This window comes from Empidonax traillii, unplaced genomic scaffold, assembly GCF_003031625.1.
Source record: "Empidonax traillii isolate 1590-97213 ecotype Southwest subspecies unplaced genomic scaffold, ASM303162v1 scaffold112:size1231168, whole genome shotgun sequence".
Lineage (NCBI taxonomy): Eukaryota > Metazoa > Chordata > Aves > Passeriformes > Tyrannidae > Empidonax > Empidonax traillii.
In genome coordinates, this window is record NW_020955305.1 from 245,720 (window position 1) to 265,228 (window position 19,509).

The 19,509-nt window shown below is 36.4% G+C and overlaps 1 protein-coding gene across 4 annotated transcripts in view; it reads right to left on the reverse strand.

The window, feature by feature from the left end:
* The window catches only part of RAPGEF2 (Rap guanine nucleotide exchange factor 2), a 181,410-nt gene that overhangs the window by 106,344 nt on the left and 55,557 nt on the right, over positions 1–19,509 (reverse strand). For all 4 annotated transcript variants that reach the window (XM_027882830.1, XM_027882827.1, XM_027882831.1 and 1 more), the window contains exons 2-4: positions 19,425–19,495; positions 15,802–15,858; positions 1,533–1,616 (exon numbers count right to left, since the gene is read on the reverse strand). In XM_027882830.1, the coding sequence (XP_027738631.1) occupies positions 1,533–1,616; positions 15,802–15,858; positions 19,425–19,495 (212 nt within the window). The remainder of the gene's footprint in view (positions 1–1,532; positions 1,617–15,801; positions 15,859–19,424; positions 19,496–19,509) is intronic.

Sequence of the window (19,509 nt, forward strand, 5' to 3'; positions counted from 1 at the left end):
ATCTCGGTTAATTAACAAAGTGTCTCTCTTGCATTAACTTCCCAAGACACTAACTTTGACATCTACTTGACTTCATCCACAACTATGAAACTTATCCTAATGCCAAATTACATGCTTATACTTCAAAGATCTCAGACACTGTTTCACCAGATGTAATTTCTGAGTTTCTCTCTGCGAACAGCCCTTAAATGCTCTGCTTAGTGTCACAGGATCTGAGATTTTCTGTTCAATTTTTGAGGAAGAATCTTAAGCTCATTGTTCATCTCACCTCTCTTCAAGTGTCCAAAAGTTTGCGGAGGCACAAACATTGCTGTATTTCAAAGGAACACAAGATTCTTGCCACAGACTATCCACAACCACCCCGCATTAATTCACGTATTATACATCCTTTCTCCTGGTACCTAAAGGTAGCACTTTCTGCCAGCACTCCCTGTGTTATGGATGACATTTTCACTCTGCCAGCAGCAGGTATCCTATAATCTGTTGTGGTGATACTTTTTATAATAACCAATTTTACAATTTTAACATTATCTATTCAATGGCACATCAAATATACCATTTTATCAGCAGTGCCTGTCCTTTTACAAACACAAGTGTGACTGCACCAAGAACATGCTACCATTACCAAAATCAAGTCCCAAGACTAGCACTGCTCTCCCACTAAAAGGCAGATTTGGAGATCTAATTTTTCATGCATCAACCAACTCTAGCTCTGAAGTGGTTTTCCACTGTTTAAAATTATTTAGAAGTTTCCAGTATTTTCGTTATCATGGTACCATACAGAGACAGATCATTCTTTCACTCTGCCTTTCACAAATTTTACTACATGCCATAGGCTTCAAAGAAGCCTTTTAGAGCAGTCTGAATGAATATGCTACAACCAGGATCTTAAAGTGATTCTGCTCTGCTTCCACTAAAATGATTAAGCTCAGCCACGTTAGTCCAAAATCCTTGCAATCACTTGCATTTTTCCCATAGCTCAAAATAATTAATTTTTTTTACTGTAGCAATGTACATTTCAGTGTCTCACACTCAAACATTTTTTTGCAAGTGAAATACCACTCCTCATGACAAATCCATTTGCATGAAGCACAGTCTTAAAAAGAAGCAACAAAACCTGCAGTAACATGATCTAAGCATATACTAAAACATGCACCAAAGACTTGTGCACAGTAAGTAAAGCCTCAGGAAAACATCACAAGTTCAAGTGCATCCTGTGATTAATTTGATTACTCACAGGAACAGACTCCTTGGTACTTCATTCTTTTTTTTTTTTCTTTTTGGTGGTTTTACTTTTAAATTGACAACATCTGCACAACATTTTGCCTGGTTGTACCTTGTCCACAGTGCTTGCAATTTTAGATATGGGCATAATACAGTTACCACAGTTAGTAAAAGCAGGAAAAGCACACTTATTTGTGTTCTTCTGTGTGTTATTTAGCTTAAGATACTGCCTTTTAATTATAAAAATTTTCCACATCTCACGATTTATGTTTAAAATATAGAATGCAGTACGTTGATAGCTGACATACCTGCTCCTTGGAAGAAACATAGATTCTTTAATGAAGACTGAACCAGACAGCAGGATATACCAACAGCTACCAATGTCATCAGGGCTGGAATAAAAAAGGACACAGTTTAAAACATTTGATTTAAATTACTCACAGCAGTACCAAATTTTCACTACAAAGAACTAAGAGGTAAAAATGCTCAAAATTATGGAAGCCCCAGTTCAATCATTTATAAAACAATTCCATTAAACTATTCTAATTTCCATCTGCAAATATATGCATTATAAGAATGTCTCATTTCATTTACTTCACTTTTTTAAAAGCACATATCTATCCATTTGATAACAGCAGAAACCCATTTAAATATAACAAAGCATTTAAAATTAAGTCAAGCTACAGTCAACATATTGTACTGTATTTTGTTGAATGCATTACTTTGGTCTTGCTGAAGAGAACCCTTTCCCTCTATAAATAAGACTTCCTTTCCCAATTCTAGCCATCTCCTCTCAAATCCTTTGGGCATCAGCTTACCTTCCTACAAGGTAAAAGACCATAGGAAACATTCACAGATGGCAAACCTATACTAGATTTGTTAGTCATCATTATCTGGTATTACTACGCACTGCCCCTTTCATGTCTCTTCCTGGCACAAGACTGAATTCCCAATTAAAGGGAAAAAAGTTTCTTTTCCCCTCTCTTCATGATATTGAGGAACTGGATGAGAACATCATCCAGGCCCAGTTCATTCTGCTGTAGATTCAAATCTTGCTCCTTGACTAATAAAAAACCTTTTTCACATACTTAGACTCATCTTGGATAAGTTCAGATAATGTTGGACAGGGAAATAAAATAGATTAGGTTACTAGAAATAGCTGCAGTAGAAGTCCTGTTCCATTTTAACAGTCAAAACCGAGAAGATCTGTACTTGAATTTTTAACACTCCTGCTTCTTCCAGAGAAACTCATTAACTGAATTCAAGTACGTCACTATGAACTGCATGAGCATTCTTATCCGAAAACCACCCTAGTGACACTAAGAGATGTAGATTACTTAATTAATTTGTAGTACCTTCATTTTTTTTAAATTACATGTCTCAAGTCTTTAGAAACAATTAGGTCTAACTTCAAGAAAGAACAGCCCACATCTTGTAACAAGGATGACAGCATAGTATTAAACCTAATCTTAAATCTAAGTAGGCAATGTACATGTTAGCAGTGTCCTTTTCAGTAGAACTTCAATTTAAGAAGTACATATAAAGCAGTCCTCAAAACAAGAGAGGGAGGGAGTCAGCCTAAAACAGCTGAGAGCAAAGTAGCAAACCATCCAATCTAAAAATGTGCTCCATTTTCATTTTGCACTGTAAAATAAAAGCATAAGAGAAAGGACAAACATCAGAAACACACAGAACTAACAGAGGAAATTAAGGACACAATCTACGGCCAAGAACAAAAGAGCTAAATAAGATGATGGAACTTGTATTTCTTTTCTACCAGCTGATGATCTGACCTGTGAAGCCACAATGGTCAGCTACGCACACCAGATCAGTGAAAACTTCGTATCTTTAAAATGAAGACTTCAGGAATACTTCTTTATACTGACAGACAACAGAAAATTAGGCGATATAGTCCCACAGCTAAAACAACACTTCGTTTCACATCGTTTAAGTGCTCCAAGCTGTCTTTTCTGAAGTATGCCCCACATCCTTGCTTCTCACATGGACCTGTATCATCCTCAAACTTGTTGGTCTAGAAAAATGAGCATTGTACAGAAGTACAGAGAACCAGGTTAAAGCAGATAAACTCACAAAAACCAGCACTTCAAATGAAAATATCCTTCTCAAAAGGATAAACATGAACCTGAGTTAAGTTACATGTCTTTAAACATTCTTTCCCTCACAAGTCCTATGTTGACAGGCATACAACAACAGTGCTGCTGAACTGCAAGCCTGCTGGGTTATTTTGTTGTTTTTCAATAGATGTCATTTTAAATACAAATAATCTGGACTAATTAGCACAGTTGAAATAGACATTTTCAGCAATGGCTACAGAGAGTGATTTCCCAAAGAGCTGGGAAGTAACTGTATTAGAATGTCAATAATAATTTTTTCATGTGGATTACAGTATATTACATTTTCATATACTAAGTTTTGTGTTTCAGGGTAGGGTTTTTTTTTCCTTTTTTTCTAAAAATTGTCACCTTGACCAAGTATAAAATTGTAGTCTGACAGAAAAGAACCTGGGGTCACAGGCTTTATAACTCTAAAGCAAAAGTAATCTGTAAGATCTTTTTATACTTCCAGAAAGCCATTTCCAATTATAAAAGAACTGAAAAAGAAAAAAAAAATTAAGCCAATAGAAAATATTTAACTTTTGTAAATCTACTAATATACAATTTTTTTTCCCTCATTTTAGGAGTTGATTAACTTTTTATTATTTGTAATAATAAACACCCACGTGTAAGAGGCTTCAGTTATCCCTTCTCATTGGAAATCTTTTTACTTCAAAGGGAAAGGCAGCTACTGGCTTTCAAAAGCACCAGGCAATATGTTCAATATTCAAATTCTTAACACTACTTTTGAACCTACCTTTGAATCATTTAACAAACAGCTAAAATCATTATACATTTAACTGAAGTGGTTTAATTTTTTCTTATTTGATCACACACAGCATGACCTTTCATTCAGTTAATCATCCAACTCAGTTTTAACTTTTTTTTTTCCCCTCAGTTCACAGGTTAATTTTCTTTCTCTGCAAGCTAGTTCTTCAACAGTTATTGTTCCTTCTCATCTATCAGGAACATCATACTTTATTTCTGCTTTATATATAATCAAAGGAAGCATCTGCTCATTTGACAGCTGAAAGCACTGATTAAAACAATAAATAAAACTTTAGGAATACCCTCTGATGGAATTTATTTTCCCTTTGCTTTATGTGTACTTACAAAATGTTTTTATTTTTACAGTGAGAATATACAGTGTATATTTGAGAATTTATAAGCTCTAAGTAATTTGCATCATGCATATCTCCTGAACTCAACCCTTTAATTATCTAAAAAAAAAAAAATCTTCAATATTGCTGTGTCTCAATAGTGGAAGATTACTACGTAAAGTGTCTATATTCAAGGTATCTTCCCTGAACTACACTGTGCATTCTTTTAAAATTTTCACTGCCAGCCAAAACATCATAAATATTTCCGAGACAGTCTTTAAGAGGAAAGAATACTGAGAGAGTTTTAATTCTCTTCATTTTTACAACCAGTAGTGTCTTTATACAGTCTTGAGCAAAACATCTGAAAAAATCTCACATGTATAGCAAACACTTTCCTTCCTTCCGAACACACATGCTTCCCAGAAAAAAAAAAAAAAGCCAATGAAACACTGATCTAGTCCTTTCATATGAAAACATATATAACTCCTGCACTTTTCAACACTTGCTACACTCTCAGTTGATTAGAATTAAGCCTCAAAAAAGCCATTTGGCAGTCAGCTTTCACTAGACAGTATTATTACAAGAAACACATGCAGTTCTTCCATTTTAAGGATTCTGGGCTTTCTACAATCTTATTCAAACATCATGTGCCTTTGAATCAAGCTTCCATGTTTTCTGTACTAAGCTTGACATTTGTTCATTAACAATGCATTTGCATTCTACAAGACTTTTGTGCCTGTAATGAAAGACAGAAGGAACTATAGAAGGGGACGCTGAATTACAAAAGCACTTCTTCAATCCACCTGAGGACTCATACAAATATTTTAGTCAACAGCAAACACTCACATTTGAAAAGTTTTCTTTGCAATCACATTTATGTTTTGTTTTAAACACCAAAATTGAATTCTAGAGAATAAGAGTTAAATTATAAAGTTTTCTTTCAGTGTCAGAATACTGCCTACCCATGGCAGTCCACAGAAGAATTTAGAAAATGTACTTGTCCTACAGATACTTGTTCTGTCATAGAGAAAACAGTAAATTGTGCTGAAATGGCTTTTAGTGTGGACAGGTCACATCCCTGACAGGGTCTGCAGGACAGTATTAACTTCATTTCATCCAGAATTAGCTGAAGCAGGATAGATGCTGACAACTTTCCCCCAAAGGCATCCTTACAGGGATACTGGGGTTTTTTCAGCCTATAACAGTTGAGGGGAGGGTCCGGGAGCATCTAGCAGTCAGGTTGATGTAGAAAGGAAAGACATCTGATCAGGTAAGATCAGATAGTAAGGACACCATGGCTATACATCATCATAGCAACTACTGAAGCAGCAGCTGTCACTGGAAGCGCACTGAAAGCTCCACAAAGGAACAAAGCTGGCAAAGGGTCTGGAACACAAGTCTTGTGAAGAGCAGCTGAGGGAGCCGGGGTTGTTTGGCCTGGAGAAAAGGAGGCTCAGAAGGGACTTTATCACTCTCTACAACTACCTGAAGGGAGGTTTTAGCAAGGTGTGAGTCAGACTCTTGTCCCAGGCAACAAGCTACAGGACAAGAGTCAGTCTTAAGTTGTGCTAAGGGAGGTTTAGATTGGATATTGAAAGGATTGTCAAGCACTGGAACAAGCTTCCCACTGAAGTGGTTGACTCCTCACCCCTGGAGGTACTTGAAAAACACACCGGCTGGTACTTGGGGACATAGTTTAGTGGCAGATATTGCAGCTTTGGGTTAATGGTTGGACTCATTGATCTTAGAGCTCTTTTCCAATCTAAATGATTCTATGATCCACATAAGGTTGAAAGCAAAGCTCATCCAAGTCAGGCAAGCAGCACCTCCACCTAGTTTTGAATTCCTCTCCCACACAGCAGAAGTGGAAATAACTGAAATCAGGAATTACTGACACATGTACATTTCCAAGCAGGCAATCAGAGTTCTTCTTTGCAGGCAAAACCTTTACTTTACTTTAAGTGACAGAATACATTCCTTCAAATACCTAAGACTGGGGGAAAGGAAGGGAGGGGCTGCTGCTCTTTGGGGGGTGGAGGGGGTTGGGTTGTTTGGGTTTTGTTTGTTCTGGTGGGTTTTCAGCTCAACTACTGTTCAGGATATTCATCTCCATGAAACTTAGGACTGTTAAAAGTTGCCTACCAAATGTAGCAAAGCTATCCACTTTGCCAGGTTACAGAAAACAAGATTTATTACTGTGAAAGTAAGATGACACAGGCAATTTATCCTGCAGAGAATCAGAATGAAGTCAACCCAAAAGTCACACATTAAGGGGCAGTAAGAAGAATTAAATCAGTACACGTAGTCATTCTGTCCTGAAAATAAGATCCGTGCTCTCTCATACTCACCAATATGCAGGCTTTATTCATAATCTGCACTTCAGTTGTATGAAATCTAAATAAAGTTTGACCTGAAATATTGACTCGTGTATTACAGAACTTTCAAGAGCAGTGGATTTCCTGGGAAATCTATATATAAGTTCCCAGAATGTCAGAGAATTTGATTTACAGCAATTCAGGAGCTAGAAACAGAAACCTATAAACTGGATTGTAATGTCTTCCCACTGCATTTCCCTTCCCAGCTTCCTTGATGTAGTCATTTAATGCAACTACAAGCTCCAGCCAGACAGGACACCTCTGTGCTTTGAAAATGACACAAAAACCTGAAGACAGAACTATGCAAAGTAATTTCATAGTTGTCACTAACTGTTCTGTCTGGAAACATCAATTACATAATTATGCAACAGCTGATGACATCACTAGGTTGTCACCACTGATGAGGTTAGACAGTCTTTTCAGACTTGGGTCTTCACATTTTCTAGCATATGATTGTTCTGTGAGACCTCAGAGGCAGTCAAAGTTCAAAAATCAGGAAGTGGCTATAAATCTCCAGACTTCCAAGACCGACAAAGCTTTCAGGCTTTCTCAAAGTCTTCAGCACTTGTATCAAACTCTTCTTGGTATGATCTATTCATTCCCCTAGAAGGGGTAGCTTCCTATTCCCAGATCCTCAATTAGCTACATATACACAACTTAAAACCAAAGCTTTACTTCATAACTCTTTTTTTCTCAATATAAAGCAATGAGCAGCACTTGCACATTTGTAACTATACATTTTAAACTATGCATCTAAATTAAATATTAACAGCATATCGAAGAAATTACGCACAAGAAATAACTTATTTCAACACCTGTCCCTTACACCTATGGATTCTGTAGGGCATCTCTCTACAGTAGAGTAGATGTCCAATTTTAGATTTCAGATTTCCTGATCCCATAAGATGTGGAAAAGTCCTCCAAAATAGTCAGTTACAATTAAGATTTAAGTCAACCTGTTGAAAGGCCAAATAAATCTCAAATATCTACCCCATCTGTAGTGTCTTCCTCTATCCTAACAAGTCCTGATGCATCAATTTCCTTTAAAACATCTTTAGAAGTAGATAGATTTTAACAAATTCAATCCATTTAATTCTCAATCTTCACCAAAATGAGACACAGAACTACTAAAACCTCCGGAATAATGAATCATTCAGCACATGCTTACCATGTGCCTTTGCTTCAACGATATAATGAACATCGTGAGTACAGGGGCAAGAATTTGCAGGTCTTTGTGATGACTGCTGTCAGACACACTTTAATTCTGTAAAATAAGACTTCCCTTCAGCACAAAATTCAGTACCTGGACCTAAAAGCATATGCTGAACAGAAGTCTTTGCTGCTCTGACCACCACTGGTTTTTCAGCCAACTCCTTTAAAACAGCATTTGAACAAAGCTAAGCAGCATGCAGGTCTCAATGGAAACAAGCATGGAAAGTACTTCCAAAGAATTACTGCTTAATATTCCTTTTGCAGGAGTTGCCTCTATCCTGAGGCTTAAACAATGGAGGTGCCATTCTCCGTCCAACACTGGACTGAATGGTCCAGCAACACCAGATGCTGGAAGGACCCCTAACATAAGTTGAACATCATCATCCAGAATTACTTTCCATTCAGAGCTATTTTTCAAGCTATTTCATAAAAAGGTCATGAAATAGGCAAGAACAATGTCTTGGTTGTGAAAAAGCTAGTTTGATTTATGGAGACAATAATTCTTTAAACTTCCAACCACTAAAGGATTCATTCAAGACTTATATTTAAACTGGACATAGTACCATCATGCTACAAGCTATAACATTTGTAACCGTTCTGACAAAACAATTTATATTACAAACCAAGAGGTATCTGGTAGATTACATTTTCATGTAATCATACTCAATGCTGTTCAAAGTTGAATAAATTTCAGAAAGTAAGCAGAGAGTAATTACAAAGACATTGTTCATGCTCCCAGTTCTCCACTTGGGAGAGGCAAAAACAATGAAAACTTGACATGTCAGAACTGGGACCTCTTTCAGGCATTTAAGTACTACACAAGAAGAAATCACAAAGAACATTGCTCTGCAAGCTTATGTTCCACAGGATATTGTTCCAGCAGATTAATCTGTCTGTTTCTCTTTGCTCATTTCGGTTATCCCTTGTCTGCTGAAAGCTATAGGTAGTTTATCATTTTAATTGAGTAACCATTGCCGCAATTAAACATTAGCCCTCAAGTGCCTTGAAATGTCAAACATGTCTAAGTTGAACAATTCTCTCAGGTAGATATCTCACTGCCTGAAGATCCTGCCCACTGGCACTGTAGTACCGTAACACTCAAAATAGCCAGAGAACCATTTACTAACATTGTCAGCACTGTCTATAATCCTTATAATCCTCCTTATTAGGCTAGTTAAGCTGTTACCTGACATCTGCCAAAGCATTTTAGATGCTCTTGATGACATTAGCAGGTATATCCCAAACACAGAAGTAAAAGAGATTGGTACTTGATGCATCAGCCACAATTTTCAGATACTTTTTTTATGTGAACATATTGAAGTCATAATTAAAGTGAAGATTAGAAATAAGAATAAATATAAGACAAAGTTAAAATATATTTAGTAACAAAACTTATAACTAAGAATTTAAAACTTCTGATTTTCACTAAACAAGCATCTTAAAATGCATATTTCAACTGATGTCTATGATTATCTTTTATTAAAGGACCCAAGATGAAAACTGGTGTCTTGTCTCCTGGTAGAAAGAATGGGAAATGAAGAATGAACCACGGGAAGCAATTACTCAGTATTCATGAAAACAATCAGAAGTATATTTTTCTTTAGAGTATTAAATTTGTTTGTATTGTTTTCCACTTATAAAATCAGTAAAATTAAAACAGAAAATTCAGTCAAACTGAAGATTATTGCAGTGTCAGTAATGCCTGTCAGTCTAAGACAGTTGATTAAACAGGCAATCAGTAAATATATTATGCAAATAAACACAATCTAATTGACCTATTGTCATTGAAGTTTTGATATTAAACTTGTACAGTGAACTACCCCTTGATAGTAGAAGAGAAATTCAAAACAAAAATTATAGTCTCCTAAATCATCAGAAAAAAAATTACAGAAGTGGTAAATAAAATGGTCTTGCATCCAAAATACTCTGTGGTCAAGACAGACAAATCTGTTCTTATATCTAACAGCCTCCTAGTATTTCTCCAAAATCAAATCTTTTATTCTCAGAATTACAGCAACAACAAAAACATGACAGGTTTTAGTGACGCATTTACAGTGAAGAAAGTGCAAAAACATTACTTCAACTGTCATTCAAAGAAGTCTCTAAATCAGGTCAAACAGTAAGAGAAATTTGGAACTGGCTATGCAAAGCCAACAGACTGATTTTGGTCACTGACACTACTAAAAAACCTTGACTCGGTGTCTGTTTACACAGAGACAACTGTCAAGTCCTTGAATGGGTTTTTTTTAATGATACACATTGCCGAAGAAATTTCCCACAGAAAATGCATTCATAGTACAACATATGAATTCAGGTTCCTGATTTACTGCAGTGCAGAACTGGCAGTATCCCAATGCTATTTTGGCAACTGCCCGACTATCAGAAGGTGCAATACACCTTTAGGAATACTGTCAGGACAAAGAAGGAAGAAAGAAAAAAAAAAAAAAAAAAAAAGGAAGAAGAGACCAGCCCTTCTGCAGCAGTTCTTTGCATTATTAAATATACTGCTGCAGAATTTCCACAGAAACCTATGGATGTACAAGCAGTATGAATATATGAATATATTATATATATTTATGAATATATATTACTTGCAGAGGTCTACCTGAAAATTCAGATACTGACCTAGCAATCATAGAATCATTTAGGTTCGAAAAGACCTTCACAATGATGAAGTCCAACCACTAACCCAGCATTGCCATATTCAGCATTAAACCATGTCACCAAGCACACATCTACAACGTCTTTTAAATACCTTCAGGGATGGTGACTCAATCACTTTCCTGGTCAGACCATGGCAGTGCTTGACAACCATTTCCATAAAGAAATCTTTCTGGATAGCCAATGTAAACCTCTCCAGTGCAACTTGAGGCCATTTCCTTTTGTCCTATTGCATCTTACTTGGAAGAGACCGACTCCCATTCTACTACATCCTTTCCAGTAGCTGCAGAGAGCAATAAGATCTACCTGAACCTCCTTTTCTGCAGGCTAAACAATCCCAGCTCCTTCAGCTGCTCCTCATAACACTTGAGCTCCAGACCCTTCACCAGCAACGTTGCCCTTCTCTGGACATTCTCCAGCATCTCAGTGTCTTTCCTCTAATGAGAGGCCCAAAACTGAACACAGGATTCAAGATGCAGCCTCACCAATGCCGAGTACAGGGGGACCATGACTGCCCTGGTCCTGCTGGCCACACTATTGCTGATCCAAGCCAGGATGACATTGGCCTTTTTGGACACCTGTATCACAGAATCAATCAGGCTGGAAAAGACCTTGAAGACTGACTCTTAGATTCACATTCTCAAAGACTACTCATAGATCTGTTTCTCACCTGTCCTTGCATAGAACTACTCTATGATGATTACACAGACCTACAGCTGCTTAGCTAAGGCACACACAGACATTGTACAGCTACATCCAAAATCCCCATGACTTTCTGTGTAATGCATGATACCTGGATGGATGACAGCACATCTCTTCTCTGGGAAGAGCATCATCCTGAGCAAGCTCCGCAAGTTCCCTACCAGTCACTCTCCTGAATCCATCTCACCCACGTGCCTTCAGGAGATGATCTAACACAACCTGTCTGGAAGCTACACAAAGCTAATGCCCTCCAGCATTTTTCAGTCATTCTACTCTACCTCATGAATGACATTTTCATCTAAAAAAAAACAATAGGTATTTGAGTAGCTACCAGAAAGTTATGCTCCTTTATTTCCTTTCCAGATTTCATTTGTTTCAGGTTTTGATAGCTGGGGCAAGCCAGTACTGAATGGCTAACTCAAACCCAGTGTGTTCGGGTCTTGTGATTTGCCATGGGGATGCAATCAAGAAAACTTGGCTAAGACTGGATGGTGATACTACTGCTACTGGACCTAAGAATTTAGTTCTAATCATGGAAATATCAAAATTATGTCTCTTTATCCTTTTTACAGCATTCTCCAAATCTCATCCCCTTTTGTCTCCCTGCTCCACCTCCCATATATGCACTATAGTCTTAACAGAAGTGGATGTTTTTCATCCCAGATTGCATGACAAGTGGAGAATGAGGAAAAAAGCAAGACAAACCAGAACTGTACAAATACAGCTTTTTGTCATACAGCTGCCTACCACTGTCACTAATTTAGAAATTAACAAGCTTGTTATTTCTCATTTTAGCTGTGGACATTCTCTGTAGTAATAATTCGGATTTACACAAGATTTTTTCTATCCAATCTTCACTTTACATGTACAACTTCTATTTTTTTAATCCCCACACTGAATTTCATTAAAGGCTGCACAACTAAATGACATAAAAGCACACAAACATGTTGGCATTAGACAAGAGCTTTTTTTCAGCCATAGAAATTAATACTGAAATTCAGTTCAAGATATTCAAGACAAAACTACTCTTCTTTAAATACCTGTCCTTTTCTAAGAATCTACACAATCAAAACCAGTAACCTACTACTAAAATACTGCAGACCGAGAAATTTTTCACTGATCAGTGCCTTAAATCCAAAACACACATTTTCTCACTAGAGACATGTGGGAGGTAGGAGCATATATCCTATCAGGCTTTCCTTTGAAGGATTTCTTAAACTTTATGATAACCTGGCATTAGGGTTTCCTTTGTATTTTTAAAAAACAATACAAATAGTAGCTAAGTTAGTTCCAAGTTCAATTGCTCAGAAACTACAGGGAATGTGATCACTAAAACATGTGCTACAGCCTGGCAATTCAGAAACACATGAGGTTTTATTATTGAATGACTTTGGACTGCAGGTCATCAAACCTTAAAATATTTTCTACTAATTCAATATCCTTAGTGAAGAAAATAAATAAAGCCTAAAGACATATACGACTTCCTTACAGAAAGAGTAAGCCAAATACCACTGATACATACAGACAAATATCAAATAGCAGGGTTGAAAAACACATACAGCCCTTGCATGACTAATGACGAGGAAAAAGAGGTACTGCGTTTATTAGAGACCTATTCATTTCCTTACGGGCAAAGCATCTCTTGCCAAAGATTGCTCTCTGCCATCATAGCAAACATTTAAATTTTGATCTGGAAAATTCTGTTCGACTGTTAAGAGGTATAAACACCCTCTACAAATCTGCTAAAACTTTGGTTCCCAAAGAAAACGATAACTGGAAACTTACTCTTGGAGACATCTAGAATTATTATCCTGCAGACATGAAAATAGAACTTTTTTTTTCCTTTGAACTACTGAGAAAATACATATCAAGTGACAAAAAAAATATATTTTTTATTGAAAAGTAGATTTAAAAAAAAAAACAAACAGAACAAGTATGCGCGTAAAGTAAAGCTCAACTCTGAAATTTTGCTTTGCAGGTTTTTAAGCCCTTTTACCACTAATTTCCCATCAAACGCAAGTAGTAGGATGACTGGCAAACGAAGAATAACTCGAGCTGAACTGCCACTTCTAATAACCCAGTCTCCATTTAAACAGTGAGATGGCCGCAGGGTTTGAGAATTTGTCGCTACCATGTATACCCGCTGATAGTAAAGCAAATGCAGATGAGATGAGCCAATTTTAAACAACGTGCCCTATTTTACCCCTTTGGTCAAAAAAAAAAAAAACTATAGAGATACCATGAAGATTAACAACTTTTTTTTTAATTTAGGATAAAAATTACTGTTTGTAAGGAATGCAAATAATTATTTTCAGCATTGCATACACACAATAGAAATTTTCCTCTTTATACATACAGCTAGCAATGCAGACAGGAACAAAATTTTCACAAGGAGAAAGTTTTGATCAAATAAACAAAACAACTGTATTAGTTTGCATGTTAGCACTTAGGGATAAAGATTCAGATTTTCTGCATTGAGACATTAAGCTGTGCCTCAGGGAGGTCACACACACAGGTCAATTAACAGCTCCAACAGTTGCAGCTATTTTAATAGATGTAGTACCCAATTTCAGATTTCACTGCAAACGTACCATCACTGGGGGGAAAGAAAGGTTGTAATTTAACAAACAATCTAAAAAGTCCAAATGTAATGATTTTTTAGATCTTAGCCTTCATGACCAAAAGAAGAGGTTAAAGTGATAAACTCTGGCATGTTCAATAAAAAGTGACCTGGTTGCGTGTTCCTAACTCATTTCCTATAGCTCATAACAGAGCGGATTGATTCTGGCCTGGCTATCAGTTTGCTTATCTCCTGCAGTACTTAAAGAATTTTTCCAAACATGTACACTGTAAAACTGGAATTCTGATTTTTACAAGAATACATCTTCAACACGTAGGCTGAGTTTGAGAAACAAAAAATGGATTCCTCCAAGTTTATTATTTTAAAAATAGAATACTGAAAAAAGACTGCAGGTTCCATGGGATTTTCTTACCAGGTGGATCTCTAATCGCTTATTAAAAAAAAAATTTGTATGTTCTATTACTCAGAGTAACAGAACATACATTTCTGGCTTCAAAATATTGATTTTTTTTTTTTCATAAAAAATATTCAGTGTTAACTTCCAGGTTTAGTCCATTAAAGAATAAATGAGAAATGTAAAACGCTAGTGCAAGTACATTTTACATTAGCATCTCTATCCAGAAACTGCCAAACTGCCCATTAAATCTACTGAATAAGTCCTGGGGAAAAAATGTCAAGAAGCAAGTAAATATGAATGACAGGCAAACAACCAAAGTGAAGATGAAGTCACATGAAAGGAGCGACAAAGGAAATCAGTCCAAAAGAAGTGCAAAAAGCACTTGAAGTTAACCCAGATTTCACAGTTTTCTGTTTGTCAATTTTCTTTTTTCAGGCAAATATTTCCTGTAACTTTTGCTTGTTTAAGTATATGGTTAATAACTAAGTATTGATTAATTCAGCATATAATTCAAATTTAAGTCAGTGTTTAGAACAAGCCAAATTATACTGGATCTAAACAGAAACTCTGTTACACATTACACAGACACAAATCAACTGCCTAGAAAAGGACAAATCACCAGCACAACAGTCTTTAGCAAATTAGTCTGTAAAATGAATAAAGATTGTACTGGTCTAATTAAACTTATCTATCCACGTATAGATTTTATCTATCCATCTATGGATTTTTACCTTGTGCATTTCCCATACATAACATTACTGTGTTTCATGAGACCTTAATTTAACTTTGCTAAATTGTCAAGGCTTAGCACTAAAGTTTGTTCAATCACATCATCTTCATGATGGTCAATACAGGAAAAATTACACACATATTAAAGAAATCATACAGAGGTTTTTGTATGCTTAAATGTTCAAATAACACCAGACCAGCCCGAAAAAAATATGCACTTAGAGTCTGGTTTAGGGGGCAGTAAGTAAAAAGGATGATGAACCATTTGTTTCAATAAATTGCTTGCATAAATGAAGCAATTGCAATTCTCAGATCTCTACTGGAAATCTGAGTTGACATTAGAGCACATCCCTGCTAATTATAAACCATGTTATATTTGTCAATTTGGCACCTCTGGCACGAAAAGCTGATCACTACTACTTTCACAAAACTGAAGTAAGACAAAATGACAACAAATGAGAAGACATCCCACATCCTTTAATTTTATATAAATTTAATACAACATGCACCACCAAGCAAAAGCCACCGTTAGCTCTCTCCCTGGCACCAGCAATTTCTCCACTGTTTAATGATGAAAATGAAGTGGATCATTTATATTTACACACTGTGCACTGGGCAAGGGATTCAGCATCAATCACTGTCCTCAACTCACTTTAAAATTAATTAATTCTTTAAATATTCTACAAAAGGAAGCAAAAATACTTACTAGTACAGAACTTCATTTGCTTCATGTCTTTCATATCTAACAGTTTCACACATCATTCTGAAAGAGAAGAAGTCACTTGTTACAATTCTTATCAATGTCACAAAGACTTCACTTTCTGGAATTATTCAGCATTTCCATATGCCTCCAGCACTTACAGAAACTAACCATCAATTTAAAGCTAAGCTGATTCATAATTTAAGAGAACAAATTTTTAAACATAAGCATTGAAGTCATTAGTTCACCCAAGATCAGATTTGATTTAGGACATTAGATCTAACTGTTTCCATAAAAAAAATTCTATAAAAATGGACAAAATTATACTGATCTCATTTTAAAAAGTGATGTGATAAAGCTGCTTTAAAAAAAAACAATTCTGAATTTTAAAAATGGATGGAAATGTACTATATGCAACACTTATCAGAAATAAAACAATATAAAAACTGCTCCCATTTTCAAGTCAAGCTCAATAGATAAAACAAGAAATTATGTTGCATAGTAAATCAATGCTTCTCATTTTGCTAATATTGAGCTTGAAAATTACCATGAGATTTAATGCTGAAATCCCAGAGGGCTCAAAGTGGAGAGAATTTCCTGCAGAGAAATCTTCTGTCTAGAGGGGAGGATTAAAGTACTTTTGCATTCACTGTCTGGCTGACAAATGTGGCATAATAGAGGGAAACTATAATAGAACTTACCATATATTAGGAAATCCAATGTTAATTTGGTGTAAAAAGCAAAAAATCAACATGCCATTTCTGTCTATTGTCTTAAGGAAACAGCCCTACAAATTACTGGGGAGATGGTGGGAAGGGGAAGGAAACAAATTCCTCTGCCTCCCTCGGCCTTTCTATGTCTCTGAAGCAGACTGCAAACCCCAAGGCTATTTGACAGACAGTCAGAGAGAGATTTGCCTAAGAGGCTCATGTGAACATTCAAACGAGGAACTATATTTAAATTTTGGAAGTAAATTTTCTTTCCTCACACAATTCATCCTCAGCATCTCAGTGTACCAATGACCAGCTGCCAGCAGACAAAAGCATTCAAGTATTGCTGCTAAGGCAAAAACTCTCAAGTTGATTTGAGATCTGGAAGAGTTGGTCTGGGCTTGATGTAACATAAGGTTTCTCTTTGCCACTTCCTAGATCATTCATTTCAATAGACTGCTACAAAAGTCACCCTAGCACTCACCTCTTGCAGGATTTTTACATATTAATTCAGCCCGCAAAAAAATAGTGCTTTTTCTGTCCAGAACTAGCAGGCTTATAGTGGTATCCTGACTATTAAGAAATTGTTAACACAAAATTGATATCATAATTCTGTTTGCTAATAAAATATCTATACAGGTACAGATACAAATTAGGAATCAAGTTTTACTACCACAGCCTTTCTTCCAACCCCATTATTTTAGACCTACTCTTTGGGCCATCTTTGAGAACTTTTCTTCCAGGCAATGTCTGTATTGTATATAATTAAGTATTACGTATTGCATATCCATTTCAGCTAATGAAAAATCTTCCTGCTTCCTGGCACAGCAAAAACCTTTCTGAACCACAGAACCATCTCTTTTCAGACACTGCTCTCCACCATAAAATTGGGTCTTGTCAAAATCTTTTACAGACACTGAAAAGCTCCTCTCTGTTTCTACCTCCTGAACCCTCATCTTTTCTCTGATCCTCTGTTTTGAGAGGGAAGGAGGGTACGGACATGAAGTTACCGGTGAGAAGATACCAGAAAAAAGCCATTGTTAGGAGTCAGATTTAAAAATCCAAATACTGCTCAAGGATTGTCTGTACCCTATTGGTCTGAAATGACGCTAGGCAATGGGCCATCTAAGAGTAGGAGTTAAAGGAAACAGAATCATTGTAACAAGCAAGTTCTGTTCCCCTCTGAATTGGGATCTGAAGGAAGCACATTCTTGATTAAGTCACAAAAGTTCACCACTGGCACTGAGTTTTACAGCATTTTGGTCCTATTATTAGGACAGTAACAGAGGAAAAAAATGCCTCTTACAGAAGGTAGTCAAGCGTTTCAATTCTTGTGTTACAGTGGTACAGCTACAAATTACAGTGACCAAGTAGCACAAACTAGATTGTTTCCTCAAGTATTTGAAAAATTGAATTAGTTCTGGTCAATACTGGTGTCCAATTTTTGCTGGATCACTCGAATATGATCTTTGTCCACTTCCTAAACAAATATAATAAATTCAATATGAGATCACCAACAAGCCATGTGGTAAGTTATTCACTACTAGAGGCCACATTTAACGCACTAGGTTTTAATGAATCTCAGAGGTTTTTGTGGCATTCCACTGCCACAAGAAGAGCTGTATCCTAAAGGATACTATAAAAGCTTTCAGTTCAACATCTGCCAGCAGCCCAGCCTTTTCCATGTATGGTACTGTAAACAGAAGCTCTCTTTGAGGAATTCACTATGCTGGGAGAGCGAGTTCCACACATTCCTCAGCAAGAACCTCATTCTGCACAGGAAGCCAAGAAGCACATATCAACACACCACGCAACCATATGTGCACACTTTGATCTTTGTAAATAACTTAACATCAGTTCAACTCCAGCTATGCAAAACTTCATGTGCTAAAACTCTCGCATATAATAACAGAACACAAAATACTTTAGCTGAATGTGACCATGGACTCCTTCCAAAGCGAAAGTAATTACAGAGGCTTCTTTGAAGTCAACATCCATACTACAAAATGTGTCTTGAGCATTTTGGAAGAAAGAAAATCCCACCTTTAATTTTTTCCAAATTACAGAATATTGGCTTGGGAATGTGGACTCTCACAGAATGACAAAGCAAGAGGTCAGAAATTAGAATCTAAACCAGCACTAATCAAGTTAAAGTTGCCTCAGCATCTTCAGATGTGGCAAATGTTGGCATGCCCCAGGATGCAAAACAGCAGTAATTTACCCTCTCACCCCACAGGGCATACAAAAGATGTGCTTGGCCTCCTTCTGCAGCTGCCAGTTTCACATCAGTGTCTAAATACTCTTAGGAACCTCTGCTGTAAAATGTTCATGTGAGGACAACTGAAACAATTACATAAAAAAACCCAAAACAAAACCAAAACCTCAGGAGTTCATGTGAAACTTTGTACTTCAGGTCACTTGCTTCATGAAGCATTTTAGATTTAAAAAAAAGGGGAAGACCTTCATTAGATATTTTTACTAAGTATCATTTGCACGTGCTGTACACAAGTCATCTAAAACTTCCATACAAAAGCAAGCACATGCTGAAACAGAAGCTAAATAACATACTGCTATCATGATTATTATATTACATAAATGACTTCATCTATATATGGGCTTTCAACCAGGACTGGACCTTATACGCTGTACGTAAAGCATTTACTTCTAGTCTGAAAGTTTGAAAAGAAAACAAATGCATCCACAATAGACAGAAACAGGAAGGAACAAATAGAGATGTATATGCACACATAGAAGGGGAAAGTGTTAGGACAGTGAAGAAAGGAAGAAATAGATGCAGTGAAAGTTAGCGTTTCAGTGTGAGATAGGTACACAAGAGGTAGCATACAGTTAGTAAAATTACTGTTCCTTTGTTTTGTTTGTGCATTAACATATGTGTTTTTTAATGCCAAAGTATCATACCTTAGCTGATGCTCCCTCAGATTCGACAACGCTTCCATTCCATGTAAATACGAATAAACAATCTCCAAGTCCTACAAACATAAGG